This window comes from Salvelinus alpinus, chromosome 22 (assembly GCF_045679555.1).
Source record: "Salvelinus alpinus chromosome 22, SLU_Salpinus.1, whole genome shotgun sequence".
NCBI classification, from domain to species: Eukaryota; Metazoa; Chordata; class Actinopteri; order Salmoniformes; family Salmonidae; genus Salvelinus; species Salvelinus alpinus.
Genome location: NC_092107.1, coordinates 18,536,979 through 18,553,360, shown reverse-complemented (window position 1 = coordinate 18,553,360; position 16,382 = coordinate 18,536,979). Strand labels below are relative to the sequence as shown.

The window sequence follows — 16,382 nt, the reverse complement described above, 5'->3', positions numbered from 1 at the left end:
GCGAAAGTAGACGGGCGTGGATTCCCCAGTAGCTTGTGTAGGTTCGCTACTTGATTTCTAAGAGTAGCCACTTTGCCCCTGTAGTCCTCTGCAAGAAAACAGTTGCTTCATTGAAAGTCCGGGCGGTCCACATCGTCCCGGGAATAAAGCAAAAATAAACACAACTCCTGCAAAGTTGAAAATGTTCAATAGGGACCTCTAGGCTAGCTGGCTGGGATAGCTGGGCTTCCGTGTCTCTCTCTTTACATGGAATTATCAATTAAGTGAACAAAAAGAACTCGCACAAATTGAAAAAATCTGAAAAGCAGAAAGATGTGTCCTTCTTAAAATCCTCTCACAGTGGTGACCACAAAAGCAGTGTCTTTGCACGTACTGGTAGCAGCAGCATCGGCTGCTAGTTTGAAACTGATAGCTACCAGATAGACTAGTAGCTAGCTTCTGTAAACAACTTCAGACTTTTTGGTCTGGCAGGATCCCGGGACAGATAGTACCGGTCACAGCAACTGAGACTAAACGAGTTGCGTGATCCAAACTCAAAAATTGTATAAATCAAACTTTGCAAGGAAACACTCACAACTTTACAAAAACAATAAACCAAGGTCTCTCGTTCAGCATTCAACATACCATGTGACCAGACAGACATCGCTCTCCAAGGTGACATTGCGGCGGCCACGGGGATGGCACACCAGTATCACCAGTAGTACATTTACCGTTAATTTGCAATATTTGTAATCTACAATGTTTGTTTGGTTACTATAATTTGTGACCCGTTTCAGGAAACTAGGCGTATGTCGTGGGTCACTATTTCACACAAGAGCCATTTGAACATAATCTTTTTTTTAATTTTTATTGTTGCCAGCAGCACAGTTACAGTCACCAACAATCTGGATAACATGAAAACAGCCTAACCAGCTCTGCTAAGGTGAGTAAAATGAGTGGGGTGTTCTCTCATTTGTGCCTGGAAGTAGCTAGCAAGCTAGCCAATGTTAGCCAGTTAGGGTGCTTGACTGTCGTTGGGAGATCAGAATGCTCGGATCAACCCTACTCATCGGCCAGAGCATGTGAAATCCATAAATTAGGGCCGTATGATTTTTATTTATTTAAATTGACTGATTTCCTCATATGAACTGTAACTCAGTAAAATCAATGAAAGTGTTGCATGTTGCGTTTATATTTTTGTTCAGTATATTAATATTGTTTTGTTTGGAGCACTCCTCTCAATGTTGAGTAAGGACGCGAACCTGATTACGCATAGAAGTAGGCCTAGGCCACCTGGCATGCACACAAATTTGGGGAGCTGATAGTATTTCTGATTGTCTTAACTCACCACCACCAATGAGCTGTGGAGCTTCTTAAAGTAAACAAGTCTGTTTCTACATACATTGAGAATGACAATAGTTCCTCTACAGCCTAGATCTTTCCAGCTGTCTCCCTTTGGATAACCACTCGGTGTGAAAGGGAAAACAAATGTCATGCTCTGATTCGGTAGAAACATCATAAAACACACCTACCTGATTACTTCTTATCCCTTGCACAAATAAATAGCCTACAGCTGTGTGGGAAACTGATATTTTATACAATGTTGCAAGTTTGTTAGCAAGCTTCAGGCTAGACCAAGTTGATACAATGTTTCAAATTCCTTGCAGACGTGTGTGATTTATTTTTATTCTGATATTTTCTACCTGCAGACTGCAATGTTTTTATTTGTTGCCTTTATGTAGGCAATTTTTTACATAGTTGGTTATAAGTTATTTTTAGATTTGTATAATTTCCATTTAGATATAATTTTTATTAACCATATGACAATGATTTTGAGATACGAAGACTTTATTATAAAATAAATGAAACTGTTCCACGAAAATTTGCATTTGAAAATCATAACTGGCATGCAGATCGGTAGAAATGTTTTTCATATGCACATTTTCGTGGAACAGTTATTTTAATTGGCACTCCAAATGGAAAAGGTTGCTGACCACTTGTGTAGCTTTTTACCAGCAACTTCGGGAACGTAGTGGCAGAATCTGCGACGGTCAGCAGGACGAGATGGTTCGGGAAGAGTTTTTTTTCTTCTGTTTATGCTATCTTGATCTCTGGCTCCCCCTTGAGTCATTTGTTTGTCTTCAGTGCGCTTAAAGCATCAGACAAGCTCAGTAGCCTACATACTGTATATCTGAAGACTCCATCCATAAATGGAATGTAACTGCAATTGTACTCGAATTCAGCTAAAACTTTCACGATGTGTAGAACAGGAATTTATGTCATTGCCAGGTACCTCAGAGTCATCGCTGCAATCCTCTGTCACCGTAGAGCTGGAATGTTGCCGTGGGAACTTTGTCTCATACACCATAATACTCCACCTGGACAAAAAATAAAAACAATGGATAATTTAGGGGCTGCTTCTTTTTTTTCCTGACCTGACAAGAAGAAACTCCTGGACTAATGATAACTGGCTTAAAAGCTACAATATGTAAATTTCTGTGCAAGCTGACCACATTTACATAGAAATCTAAGTTATAAATCTGTCTCATTCTTATTCTCATTGATATTTCACAGCGGTTTAGATGGTACAATGACTCTCTACACAATCAATGCTTGTTTCGTCACAAACTGAAATTAAGCCAACTGTTAGAATTTTAACAACCAGAAAATGGTGGAGCGATTTCTGCAAATGGTTCCTTTAAATGGTACCTTTTTAACAGTTATTTACATGCTCTTCCTCCCTCTTCATCCCTCTCACACCTGTCAAGCATCTTGGTGAATATTTCCCTCATCCCGTTCTCCTCCCTAAGTCTCTCTCTTTCCCTCCTCCTCCTCCCTTCCTCCCTCTCTCATCTACATGTCGAGCATCTTGGTGCTGGCTCTCTACAGCTTCTACCCCCTCCCTCCCTCCCTCCCTCCCTCCTCATTCCTCATATCCTCCCTCTCTCCTCCTCCCTCCCTCCTCCTCCCTCCCTCTCCTACCTCCCTCTCCTACCTGTCAAGCATCTTGGTGCTGGCTCTCTCAAGCTTCTCCAGTATTTGAGGCAGCTGTGCGTCATCGTCACAGGCCGAGCCCCAGCCCAGGACGCGGGCGAGGTCATTTCCTGTCCCCAGGGGCAGAACACCCAGCTGGCACTGCAACACAACAAGTTATTTATCCAGTTACAACTGACCCCCGTTACATTTAACCCCGTTGTCCCCCATTTAATCCCAATTCAGAGAACACGAATATAGCTCACATATCAAATCTTTGATTAGTAACTCCTACCATTTTGTTTTTGTCATAAAAATGCATATTGATGGTTATATTTATACAAAACAAAGATTTTACTGAGTTACAGTTCATATAAAACAAATCAGGCCCTAATCTATAGTTTTCACATGACTGGGCAGGGGTGCAGTCATGTGATTTTCCACAAAAGGGCTTTATTACAGACATAAATACTCCTCAGCAACCCCCTCCCCAGACGATCCTGCAGGTAAAGAAGCCGGATGCGGAGGTCCTGGTCTGGCGTGGTTACACGTGGTCTGCAGTTGTCAGGCCGGTTGTACGTACTGCCAAATTCTCTAAAATTACGTTGGAGGCAGCTTATGGTAGAGAAATTAACATTCAATTATCTGGAAACAGCTCTGGTGGGCATTCCTGCAGTCAGCATGCCAATTTCTCACCCCCTTAAAACTTGAGACATCTGTGGCATTGTGTTGTGTGAACCTCAAGAGTTTCACTGCACCCTGAGCTCCTGACAGACACAGCTGTAGGCTATTTATTTGCACAAGGGATAGGCATATTTTATGATGTTTCCACCGGATCAGAGCACGACATTTGTTTTCCCTTTTACACCGAGTTGTTATCAAAACGGAGAGAGCTGGAAAGATTTTTCAAATAGACTACATTGAGGAAGTATTGTCATTCTCGATGGACGTAGAAACAGACTTTGTTTACTTGCTGTTTGGAGGTGAAGACAAAATTACTTTAAGAAGCTACACAGCTCATTAGTGGTGGTGAGTTAAGGCAATCAATAATACTATCAGATCCCCAAATGGGCACATTTATAAGCCTACATTTAATCGCAGGTCAGGTAGCCTAGGCCTACTTCTATGCATAATCAGGTTCGCGTCCTTACTCAACATTGACAGGTGCACTCCAAACAAAACCCAATTAATATACTGAACAAAAATATAAACATGCAACAATTTCATTGATTTTACTGAGTTACAGTTCATATTAGAAAATGCGTCAATGCACCTGTGTAATGATCATGCTGTTTAATCAGCTTCTTGACCTGTCAGGTGGATGGATTATCTTGGCTAAGGAGAAATGCTCACTAACATGGATGTAAACACATTTTTGTACAACCTTTTAGTAAAATAAGCTTTTTGTGCATATACAACATTTCTGGGATTTTTATTTCACCTCTTGAAACCTGGGACCAACAGATTACATGTTGCGTTTATTTTTGTTCAGTGTAGTATTTGTTGAGGCATGATCTATTGAATGGTGAAATTACCTACTTATTCATTGACAAACTATTCTGTTTTGATGGATTCAGATTGTTCAGTCACATGTATTATATGCTCTAGGATGTTGCAGAAGTCCTCTTCTCATTAAACAACAAATTATACTGTTTTGATAAGAGTTTTTTTGTGATAGGTATTTTAAGTTGATGGTGTTAGTGTATTTCGAAAGAAAAATATGTTGTTTTGGCAAACGTACTTCAGTTTAGTGGGATGTGGTAACTGTTTTGCAAATGTGAACCCTGTTTCGAGAAAAGTGTTCAAGCAATCGAAAATAACTAATATATGTGAACACAGAGCCCGGAGAGCCAGGACTGTGTGTACCTCACGACCAGCAGAGGGCAGTGGTGGTCTGTCTGTTTCTCTGTCTATCTATCTAATAGAGGGAGGTAGTGTTATAAAATGGTAGCTTTCTTACTAGATTGTTAAAAGAGGGACAAGGGAAACATGAGAGTGGCTGACTGGCACAGTAGCCAAAGCTGCCTGCTAGGCTCAGGGATTGCTGAGGGATGATGGGAAAGTAGGCAAAGCTCTTTCTCAATTCATCTTTTCCCAATTCCTCTCCTCCTTCCCAAAACCCATTAGATGAGAAAGTCTGATGTCCAAGAACATGAGAAATAGAGGAAACACAAATTGAGAAAGAGCCCAAGAGTCAGTTGGTGTAGCCCAACTGATGGAAGCTTATTTTCAGCTCATTGCAGATGGAGAGGGGGCGGGATGAACTTGCTTGTTTGTGGAGCGTCAGAGTGTCGATCTCAGAGAGGACCCAGCCCACGCTGCCGTCACCCCCACACACCAGGATCCGGAACGTGTCGAACTTCTGGAAGAGCCGTAAACTAGGACACATAGAAGAGAGCCCCCTAAGACAAGCAGCAAATACACACAGTGCTGTCGGAAACACACACAGCCATGTCAGAAGCATGCATGCACGCACACACAGGGCAGACTCACCCAAGGTGTGGCCCACCGTTCATGAGGTCAAAGACTTGGGCAGGGTTGAGCAGCTGTTTAAAGCGGCGCAGGAACTTGATGCCCTGGTTGTCTCCACTCTTACTGTTGACAAACACCAGGAGAGGGCTGGTGCAGGAAGGCGGGCAGGTGGCCTTCCAGAACCCTGAGGACCAATGACAGGCAGATGATGAACAATGAGAACCAATGACAGGTAGATGAGGACCAATGACAGCAGATGAGGACCAATGACTAGGCAGATGAGGACCAATGACAGGCACATAGAGGGCCACAAACAGGAACAGCCCCAAACCCCCATATTCAGGAGGATAAACAAGGTCCGGAGTCGGGCGCTTTAACCTCTATACCAGACTCTGGCACACAACTGAACTTCTAGGGTTGGTTTCCCGGACACAGATTAATGGAGAATCTCCATTGAGCATGCTTTTTAGTGTCTGGGAAACCAGCCCCTAATATCTAATAAGAAAGAGCATCTTTTTTTATCGTTTTGCTACGTTAACTTTACAAAATGTCCAGGTTTAGCAAAAAAAAGAATTTTTGTGCTTATTCCCTTCTGATTCCTAGAGTCTTCCAACCGGGATTTCTGGAAAACCTGGGAATTTTTGGAAAGTTTAGAATTTTGCAAACCTATAGGCCTAATGAACACTACCCTGGCCTATCACGCTGACATCCCTATATGTCCTGTTCACCCACAAAGACAGGTGTAAAGTGAAGTTGCCCCTGATCCTGGGTCAGTTTCCCCAATAACGGTTAAGGTTAGCATTGGGAGAGGGAAAGCTGATCCTAGATCTGTACCTAGGGGAAACTTGGCCCCGGAGAGGAAGTGAGGCGCAGAACTCACCGTCGGAGTCGATGCTGTTGAGGGCTGTGGGGGGGATGACCGAAACCTTACACTGCCCCAAGGGACACTTAGTGGACAGCTGCTCCTTACACAGCGTGTGCACCTGGACATCGACACACACACACTTTATTTTTAGTCACACTACACAGAGCATTACGGCAAGTATGTACAGTCAACAACCTGATAAGTACAATGGCCTTGTGACTGTTGTGAATACGTCATAAGTCAGTGCATGCAGAAAAAAAAGTGCATTACTACTGTATTGTGGCATAGTAGTAATGCAGTTTGCACTTAACCGATTTGCACTTAACCCAAAGAAGCACCACCCAAATATGCACGCACGCACGCGCATGCAGACTCACCATGGCCTTGCACCAGAGGCAGCGCCAATCCTGCAGTCGGAGCACACTGCCACACGTCTTGTCACACACTGTACACTTAGCACTAACCGGCAGGTTGCCCTCCAGCCACTGGTGAGGCATAGAGATCTACATTGAGGGAGAAGTCACTGTTATTATTCAGTAAGTATTTATTTATGCATATTATATAATACATAATATATATTGTTTGACATATTTGATATATGCTTTTGCATAACGTACAATGATGTTTAATAAACCGGCAACACTGCACTTCTCTCTAGCCGGGGTACAGGGGACATCTCTAGCCTTATTTTTGAGGAGTTCTCACACAGCTCCGGGGGGTGAAGTTTCCCCTAGGTACAGATCTAGGTTCAGCTTCCCCTCCCCCAATCCTAACCTCAACCATTAGTGGGGAAAATGCTAAACTGACCCCTTACTCACTCACCCCATCCTCATCTTCGATGATGTCCTTCCCAATGGAGGCCAGAGTAGTCCACTTGCAGTTGTTGGTCGCTCGGACAGCACAACGTTTGTGGGCCTTGAACTTACACACTGTGAGAAGGAGAAACGCATCAGATTGACAAACACATGCACAGCCAAAGAGCCACACACAGATGCACATTCACACCCTGTGACGCAGCATTCCACCAGTCTGTCTTTCGTGTGCACGGTCTCTGTCTCGCGCATGGTGTCTCCATTCGCGTTCCAATCTTCCAGACAAGTCAGTTAACATTACACAATACCCAAGATCCATGACAATCATATCAGATCGGACCCGTGGATCCGGACCCGCTCGGGTCGGATTGGGTCTCAGGTATTCAGGTACAGGTGGCTCCGTGAAGACCTTTAGCTGGCATATAGCCAGGGCAGTGTGTATGTGTACAGAGAGGTACGTACCTTCACAGGACAGTCCGTGCGAGGTGACTCCGGACAGGGCCTCGCGGCACACGTTGCAGTAGGTGGGCCGGGCGTGGGAGCAGGCGTACCAGTTATGCATCCCAGAGAAGTGATCCATGCTATACTGGGTGGACTGGGAGGGGAAGAGAGGAGACGAGAGAGGGGAAAATAAGCCCTAAATCGTCCCCGTTAATAACCACTACTCATTTCAGGATTTCTTCATCCTGTTATGCATCCCAAATGGCACCCTATACAGAGCCCTATGGGCCCTGGTCAAAAGTAGTGCACTTTATAGGAAATAGGGTCCCATTTTGGATGCAGACCTGATCCTGGGGACCCACAGAGGATAGGATTTCTGTTCATCTTCTTTACCCACCACTAATAGGCTACACTTGATTCAACTAATCAAAGGCTTCAGAAGTTGAAATCAGGTCTGTTAGTGTTGGGCTATAACAAAAACGTGCACCCCTGTCAGACCAACAGGATCAGGGTCAAGAAACCCAGTGCAGACATTAGCGTAGATATCGTTATTGCCTTGCTAATAAATGTATACGGCGAAACTACAGTGTTCCTTTAAAAGTTGCGTCGTACTGCAGCACAGCTTGCGGGCTGCCACAGAATTCTATGGCACGTTATTTAGCCATTGTGTCAGCCATTGTTGCCATTAATGCTAGTTAGTGCTAGTTTGACCACCAGAGGGCATCTTTGAGAAGCATTTGACTGTTTTCAATATTGGCTGTACTAGAGAATTTAAAACCTTTTGTTGTAAAGACATAGTATATGGGATTGATTTGAAGAAATGTAGCTTAATTAATTTGATTCATATTATTCCAAGAAAAATGAAACGCTCAGGGTTTCAGTTAGGAAAATATGGAGCTGTACAACGTGACCGGTCGGGAGTAGGCTACTAAGTGACTGCGAGTGAAGATCAAAATAATCATAACATCTCCACACCCTAATTTTAGGCTAACCAATACCCAAATGGAGATTCAGTGAAAATAACAATCTCATTGATTTATCAAGACCAGTCCCTATGCTTGTCTAAGAGCAGCGCGAAACGGTGCTGAAATAGTTGACCACACGCGGGTAGGCAATTGCTTCAAATCCTATTATAACAATTGGATGACTTTATTTCCTACTTTATTGCAATACTTCTGTCATTCAGTGACATTTATTCCCATAGTAATTCGTTATGTATCCATCCAGATGTGGTTAGAAAACAATGCGTTTGGTGGACTCGGTAAGAGTCTATTGTCCTGCTGCTAGCCTATCAAGGCTGGACGGATTCTTTTGTATTCTTAAAAGAACTCCAGCACAGAGAAGAGAAAGGACCCTTGAATAATTAAACATGTCAGTAAAATACTGTTAGACTTGGGGATTATGGTCACGGACAGTGCTATTCCCCCGTGTTACACCGAACTCGAAAGCCCAGGAAAATGAACAGTTACAGTTGGCTACAATACAGTAAAGTAGGCCGAATAATGCTACAAATAATGCTGAAATAAATTGACTGCTGGTCTTTACTGTATGCTGCACATTTTTACATCAAATTACATTTCCAACGAGACTATTGACTCACTGATGATTGAAGATGATGAGCGATCGGCAAAGGCCATCTGTAATCTGCTGACATCACGGCACAACATCAACATCGCTCTAATCACAGTCGGAAGACAGTTGAAGAAACTTGAGTGGACTTATGGAAAGGCACTGTAGATCTAATTCAATTTAGAGGATTGGAGGATTCAAAATTAATATTTAAGGGGCATTTTTCATTATGGCAAAACTGGTGTGTGATATTGACTTAGAAATGTAAAACCTTACAGAGAATATCTAAGGGGCTTTTATATAATTATAATGCAGGGTAAATAATAATAATAATCGTCTGGCTAACAGATCAGCTCTCGGGAACTCATTAAGAGGCGGCTTCTATCTTCAATATAATCATTAATTCAGAAGGTTAAACCCATAGGCCTGCAGTAGGTTATAATAATCTTCCTTCTGGGAATGTTAAAAAGTCAAAAAGTTATGGGTGGAGTTAAAGTTTTGGCTATCAGAAGTATTAAAATCAACCAATGTCAGCCTTTAAATGCTTTATTATCCAAATGTTTAAAGTGCGTGTGGGCGACAGAGAGAATGCATTTGACTGTTTTTAATATTGGCCATCAACCAAAAACACAGCATCTACCGTGGTAGAAATATGTTATTGAATTCTTTTTTTTTTTTTTTTACTATTTCAAAATGGATATGTTTATTAGGCTACTGTGCAGTGTCTTTAAATACAATGCTCCCCTTACCCTCCTTTCCTACCCTCCTTGGCAAGAGTCTATTGTCCTGCTAATAGCCCATCATGGGTGGATGGCTTCTTTTGTAGTCCAATCTATTGACTGAATGTATTAATTACAGTAATTTACCATTCTCATAGTGGAAACGTTATTTGCAGAGTTCACAATCTCATTTTCAAGTCCTCTGGTGGTTACAGTCCTAACCCTGGAACGGGTAGCACCATAGAAAAAAGCTGGCTTGATGAAAACTATGTCCATTTAATCTGTTCTCTTAGGTCGCAATGTCATTTTTTTTTTTTTTTTAGATAAAACAGCTTGTTTTTTTATGGTAACTGTGTTAAGGGTGGAGTTTGGGGCGGGGTGAGGAGTACTGGAAAGGTGTGACTCCAGCTTACAATAGGCCATAAGTATACAGCAGATCGCTGATTGTCCTCACTTTGATTATGCTATAACAATGACCAGGATCTCTATTCATTTAAGTGAGCAGATTAGGGCTTTTAAGAGGAACGGGAAATTGCGTGTCAATTCATATGTGCCACGGAATCGGTACATCAAAAATCTCTTCCCAACTATTTTGCAAATTATAATGGCATAGCTGTCAATTGTTTGGTCCTGGTCCGACCAATCTGATTCCACGCTTCAAGATTGCTTCGATCACGTGGATTGGGATATGTTCCGCATTGCGTCAAACAACAACATTGACGAATACGCTGATTCGTATTAGCAAGTGCATCGGCGATGTCGTACCCACAGCAACTATTAAAACATTCCCAAAACAGAAACCGTGGATTGATGGCTGCATTCGCGCGAAACTGAAAGCGCGAACCACTGCTTTTAACCAGGGCAAGGTGACTGGAAACATGACCGAATACAAACAGTGTAGCCATTCCCTCCGCAAGACTGACCTCGCCTTCTGGATGATAGCGGGGTGAACAGGCAGTTGCTCGGATGGTTGTTGTCCTTGATGATCTTTATGGCATTCCTGTGACATCGGGTGGTGTAGGTGTCCTGGAGGGCAGGTAGTTTGCCCCCGGTGATGCGTTGTGCAGACCTCACTACCCTCTGGAGAGCCTTACGGTTGTGGGCGGAGCAGTTGCCGTACCAGGCGGTGATACAGCCCGACAGGATGCTCTCGATTGTGCATCTGTAGAAGTTTGTGAGTGCTTTTGGTGACAAGCCGAATTTCTTCAGCCTCCTGAGGTTGAAGAGGCGCTGCTGCGCCTTCTTCACAACGCTGTCTGTGTGGGTGGACCAATTCAGTTTGTCCGTGATGTGTACACCGAGGAACTTAAAACTTTCCACCTTCTCCACTACTGCCCCGTCGATGTGGATAGGGGGGTGCTCCCTCTGCTGTTTCCTGAAGTCCACGATCATCTCCTTTGTTTTGTTGACGTTGAGTGTGAGGTTATTTTCCTGACACCACACTCCGAGGGCCCTCACCTCCTCCCTGTAAGCCGTCTCGTCGTTGTTGGTAATCAAGCCTACCACTGTAGTGTCGTCCGCAAACTTGATGATTGAGTTGGAGGCGTGCATGGCCACGCAGTCGTGGGTGAACAGGGAGTACAGGAGAGGGCTCAGAACGCACCCTTGTGGGGCCCCAGTGTTGAGGATCAGCGGGGTGGAGATGTTGTTACCTACCCTCACCACCTGGGGGCGGCCCGTCAGGAAGTCCAGGACCCAGTTGCACAGGGCGGGGTCGAGACCCAGGGTCTCGAGCTTGATGACGAGTTTGGAGGGTACTATAGTGTTAAATGCTGAGCTGTAGTCGATGAACAGCATTCTCACATAGGTATTCCTCTTGTCCAGATGGGTTAGGGCAGTGTGCAGTGTGGTTATATCTGGAGTACTTCTCCTGTCTTATCCAGTGTCCTGTGTGAATTTAAGAATGCTCTCTCTAATTCTCTCCTTCTCTCTTTCTTTCTCTCTCTCGGAGGACCTGAGCCCTAGGACCATACGTCAGGACTACTGGGCATGATGACTCCTTGCTGTCCCCAGTCCACCTGGCCTTGCTGCTGTTCCAGTTTCAACTGTTCTGCCTGCAGTTATGGAACCCCTACCTGTCCCAGACCTGCTGTTTTCAACTCTTAATGATCGGCTATGAAAAGCCAACTGACATTTATTCCTGATTATTATTTGACCATGCTTGTCATTTATGAACATTTTGAACATCTTGGCTCTCTCTAATTCTCTCCTTCTCTCTTTCTTTCTCTCTCTCGGAGGAACTGAGCCCTAGGACCATACGTCAGGACTACCGGGCATGATGACTCCTTGCTGTCCCCAGTCCACCTGGCCTTGCTGCTGTCCCAGTTTCAACTGTTCTGCCTGCGGTTATGGAACCCCTACCTGTCCCAGACCTGCTGTTTTCAACTCTTAATTATCGGCTATGAAAAGCCAACTGACATTTATTCCAGATTATTATTTGACCATGCTTGTCATTTATGAACATTTTGAACATCTTGGCCATGTTCTGTTATAATCTCCACCCGGCACAGCCAGAAGAGGACTGGCCACCCCTCATAGCCTGGTTCCTCTCTAGGTTTCTTCCTAGGTTTTGGCCTTTCTAGGGAGTTTTTCCTAGCCACCGTGCTTCTACACCTGCATTGCTTGCTGTTTGGGGTTTTAGGCTGGGTTTCTGTACAGCACTTCGAGATATTAGCTGATGTACGAAGGGCTATATAAAATAAACTTGATTGATGGTTGCGATTGCGTCGTCTGTGGACCTATTGGGTCGGTAAGTAAATTGGAGTGGGTCTAGGGTGTCAGGTAGGGTGGAGGTGATATGGTCCTTGACTAGTCTCTCAAAGCACCTCATGATGACGGAAGTGAGTGCTACGGGGCGGTAGTCGTTTAGCTCAGTTACCTTAGCTTTCTTGGGAACAGGAACAATGGTGGCCCTCTTGAAGCATGTGGGAACAGCAGACTGGGATAAGGATTGATTGAATATGTCCTTAAACACACCAGCCAGCTGGTCTGCGCATGCTCTGAGGACGCGGCTGGGAATGCCGTCTGGGCCTGCAGCCTTGCGAGGGTTAACACGTTTAAATGTTTTACTCACCTCGGCTGCAGTGAAGGAGAGCCCGCAGGTTTTGGTAGCGGGCCGTGTCAGTGGCACTGTATTGTCCTCAAAGCGAGCAAAAAAGTTATTTAGTCTGTCTGGGAGCAAGAAATCCTGGTCTGCGACGGGGCTGGTTTTCTTTTTGTAATCCGTGATTGACTGTAGACCCTGCCACATACCTCTTGTGTCTGAGCTGTTGAATTGCGACTCTACTTTGTCTCTATACTGGGACTTAGCTTGTTTGATTGCCTTGCGGAGGGAATAGCTACACTGTTTGTATTCGGTCATGTTTCCGGTCACCTTGCCCTGGTTAAAAGCAGTGGTTCGCGCTTTCAGTTTCACGCGAATGCTGCCATCAATCCACGGTTTCTGGTTTGGGAATGTTTTAATCGTTGCTGTGGGTACGACATCAAAGCAGGGACCGAGAGACTGAAAAACAGCTTCTATCTCAAGGCTATCAGACTGTTAAACAGCCATCACTAACATTGAGTGGCTGCTGCCAACATACTGACTCAACTCCAGCCACTTTAATAATGGAAACATTTATGTAAAAAATGTATCACTAGCCACTTTAAACAATGCCACTTAATATAATGTTTAAATACCCTACATTACTCATCTCATATGTATATACTGTACTCTATACCATCTACTGCATCTTGCCTATGCCGTTCTGTACCATCACTCATTCATATATCTTTATGTACATATTCTTCATCCCTTTACACTTGTGTGTATAAGGTCGTTTTTGTGAAATTGTGAGGTTAGATTACTCGTTGGTTATTACTGCATTGTACGAACGAGGAGCACAAGCATTTCACTACACTCGCAGTAACATCTGCTAACCATGTGTATGTGACAAATAAAATTTGATTTGATTTGAATGAAACTGGTATATATTTTTATAGTCACAATTTGCGTTGACCAATTTTGGTCTTTAATGCTGGGCCGACAGACAAGTTCCTTACTTTTTCCCCATTCCACTTGATAAAGGTTCCAATTGATAAAGTTTTTTTGATCAATTAGTATATTTGAATTTAACCACAATATTTGTTGTATTATTTGTTCTGTCTTTTCTGGTGGATTAAACTGAAATTGCAACTAACTTTCTTTGGCTTGTTTGAAAAGAAGTCAAATAACTGAAAGTGAGCGGATGTAATCTGAATAAAGGGAAAAAGGCCATTCTTGAGACAATAGGCCCTTTTAATTTTGTCTGGCTTGCCATTCTCATATAATTTAAATAGGTCGCTAGGTGTAGGAAAAATCATAAGCAAACAGGTCAACTGTGATGTGACTAAAGAGTTAAATCAGGGTGATTTTTCCACAAATAGACAGCTATTTTCCTTTCCATGGTAGCAATATCTAACTATTTCTGCCAACTTTCTATTAAATGTACTGGAGTGAGATCATTTCTTTCTTTCGGATATGTATACCGAGTACGTCCACATCCCCGTCAGTCCATTTTATTGTTAAATTACACGCTAATGGAAAAGTAAAAAAAAAAATCTTCATCTATAAATTAAGCCAGTTTGTTATTTAGAATTATTTATTTCTGTTTTTAGAGGGAGAGAAACCAAAAGCCCCCAGTGCCTATTTTTCAAAAATCCACATGTCAAGTGAAATTCCCCCATTGTATTTACCCAAGTTCTCTCTTAACTACAGGACCACCGACAGTTTGTTGTTGTTCCCTGATGCAGGACTCTAGAGCCAGAGAAGAGAGACTCTCAGACTGAAAACACCTCCATTAACTTACAAAAAGATAGTCCATTTGTGCCACAGTTTAGACTACCGATAGATTAGCATTCTAACTCGTCCTTGTGATAGGGTGGTGCAATGACAGAATGCCACCATCCACCACTAACGGTCGCGGCATGAGCTCAAAACTTTTAAAAGAAAGAACCACTGTAACCTACTAAAGGTCAAATCGGAGCTATTACCATATTACTTATACCTGCCGTATGTATCCTTTCCCAGAAGACACATTTCAGTTGAATACATTCAGTTGGACAACTGACTAGGTACCCCGCTTCTCCTTTCCTTCCACAGAAGTGTCTAGGCTAGGAGAGTAGAGTCCAGCGGTCAAATTTATTTTTTTGGGAGGGGGGGGGTCCCAGGTATCTCTGCTTTCCCAAAGTGTGCATCGTGTTCACATACCTTCAGGGATTTGGAAGGAAATGACTGGTACATGGAATCTCCCTCCAGCCCATGTCTACACCAATCCAATGCTTTCCATTTGTGGGGAGTAGTGAATGAGGGCACACTTCAAGAGGAAGGAGAGATTAATGGGACTTACCCTGGGATTGAATGAGAAGAGAGGTAGAGAAGAGTGAACCCTGACCCCTGGACTCTGTGACCTTGCCCTCACCTCAAAGTGTTCTCTGTTCTGAACGCTCTTCAGGGCTGCCATCCAGTCCTCCATCTCTTTCCTGTTCTCCGCACACAGAATCAGCCGGCGACAAGGAGTGATGATCTACACAGAGAGAGAGAGGACAAGACAAATATCACTTGACAGAAAGAGAGGGAGAGAGCGCAAGACACACCAAGTGCTCAGAGAAATGAAACCAGGGGTTGTGCAATGCCATGTGGCCAGGAATACAAACAGAGGAAGCACATCCAGTCCCATGCTTTGGCACTCTGACTGAGTTGATGGGCCAACTTGAGTATGTGTGTGTCCACATATGTGACACAAAGATGTGTGTGAGGGTGAACGTGCCTGTGTATTGTGTATCAGCTTTATTAGATGTACGACTGTGCTTTTTGGAAAAGTTGTGAGTCTGTGCTTATGTGTATGTATTGATATATTGATTGGGTCAGAGGTTGTGGATGAATGTGGGTAAGTAGCGCTATTTCCACAGAGCGGACATCCATTTCCTTTCCTCCACAGCTTCTTCACAAAGGGGCTCCTGTTCCCAGATGGATAAAAATAGTCGCACGCCTTTCCTCTCTCCCAGAGACCAGCACCGCAAACACGCACGCACTTAAGATGGCCCATCCACCCACACACACACACTATAGACTTAGTAAGACTTCTCCTCTTTGCATCTGTCGCATTATGGCATCTGTGACACCATGGGGGGCCATTGAGGCCATCTCCATTTTAAAGTAGTCCATTTCTTCTTCTATGAGTTGGTAAACAAACTGAAAGGGTGCATACTGCCACCTGGAGTGTGTTGTTTGAACAGGTATAAAGCCAATTTTGGTATACAGTGCATTCGGAAAGTATTCTTGGCCCCTTCCCTTTTCCCACATTTTGTTACGTTACAGCCTTATTCTAAACTGGATAAAATATTTTTCCCCCTCATCATTCTACACACTATACCCCATAATGACAAAGGAAAAACATTTTTTTATTTTTTTACATAAGTATTCAGACCAGTTGAGCTCTGGTGCAACCTGTGTCGATTTATCATCCTGATTTATCATCCTTGAGATGTTTCTACAACTTGGTTAGAGTCCACCTGTGGTAAATTCAATTGATG

General features: G+C 43.5%; 1 protein-coding gene across 6 annotated transcripts in view; it reads right to left on the bottom strand.

The window, feature by feature from the left end:
- The window catches only part of LOC139549172 (diacylglycerol kinase delta), a 93,201-nt gene that overhangs the window by 36,370 nt on the left and 40,449 nt on the right, over positions 1–16,382 (bottom strand). For all 6 annotated transcript variants that reach the window (XM_071359340.1, XM_071359335.1, XM_071359338.1 and 3 more), the window contains 9 exons: positions 15,269–15,373; positions 7,564–7,696; positions 7,112–7,218; positions 6,667–6,792; positions 6,305–6,407; positions 5,446–5,608; positions 5,222–5,330; positions 2,975–3,114; positions 2,273–2,357 (listed from right to left, as the gene is read on the bottom strand). In XM_071359340.1, the coding sequence (XP_071215441.1) occupies positions 2,273–2,357; positions 2,975–3,114; positions 5,222–5,330; positions 5,446–5,608; positions 6,305–6,407; positions 6,667–6,792; positions 7,112–7,218; positions 7,564–7,696; positions 15,269–15,322 (1,020 nt within the window). In that variant the 5' untranslated portion in view covers positions 15,323–15,373. The remainder of the gene's footprint in view (positions 1–2,272; positions 2,358–2,974; positions 3,115–5,221; positions 5,331–5,445; positions 5,609–6,304; positions 6,408–6,666; positions 6,793–7,111; positions 7,219–7,563; positions 7,697–15,268; positions 15,374–16,382) is intronic.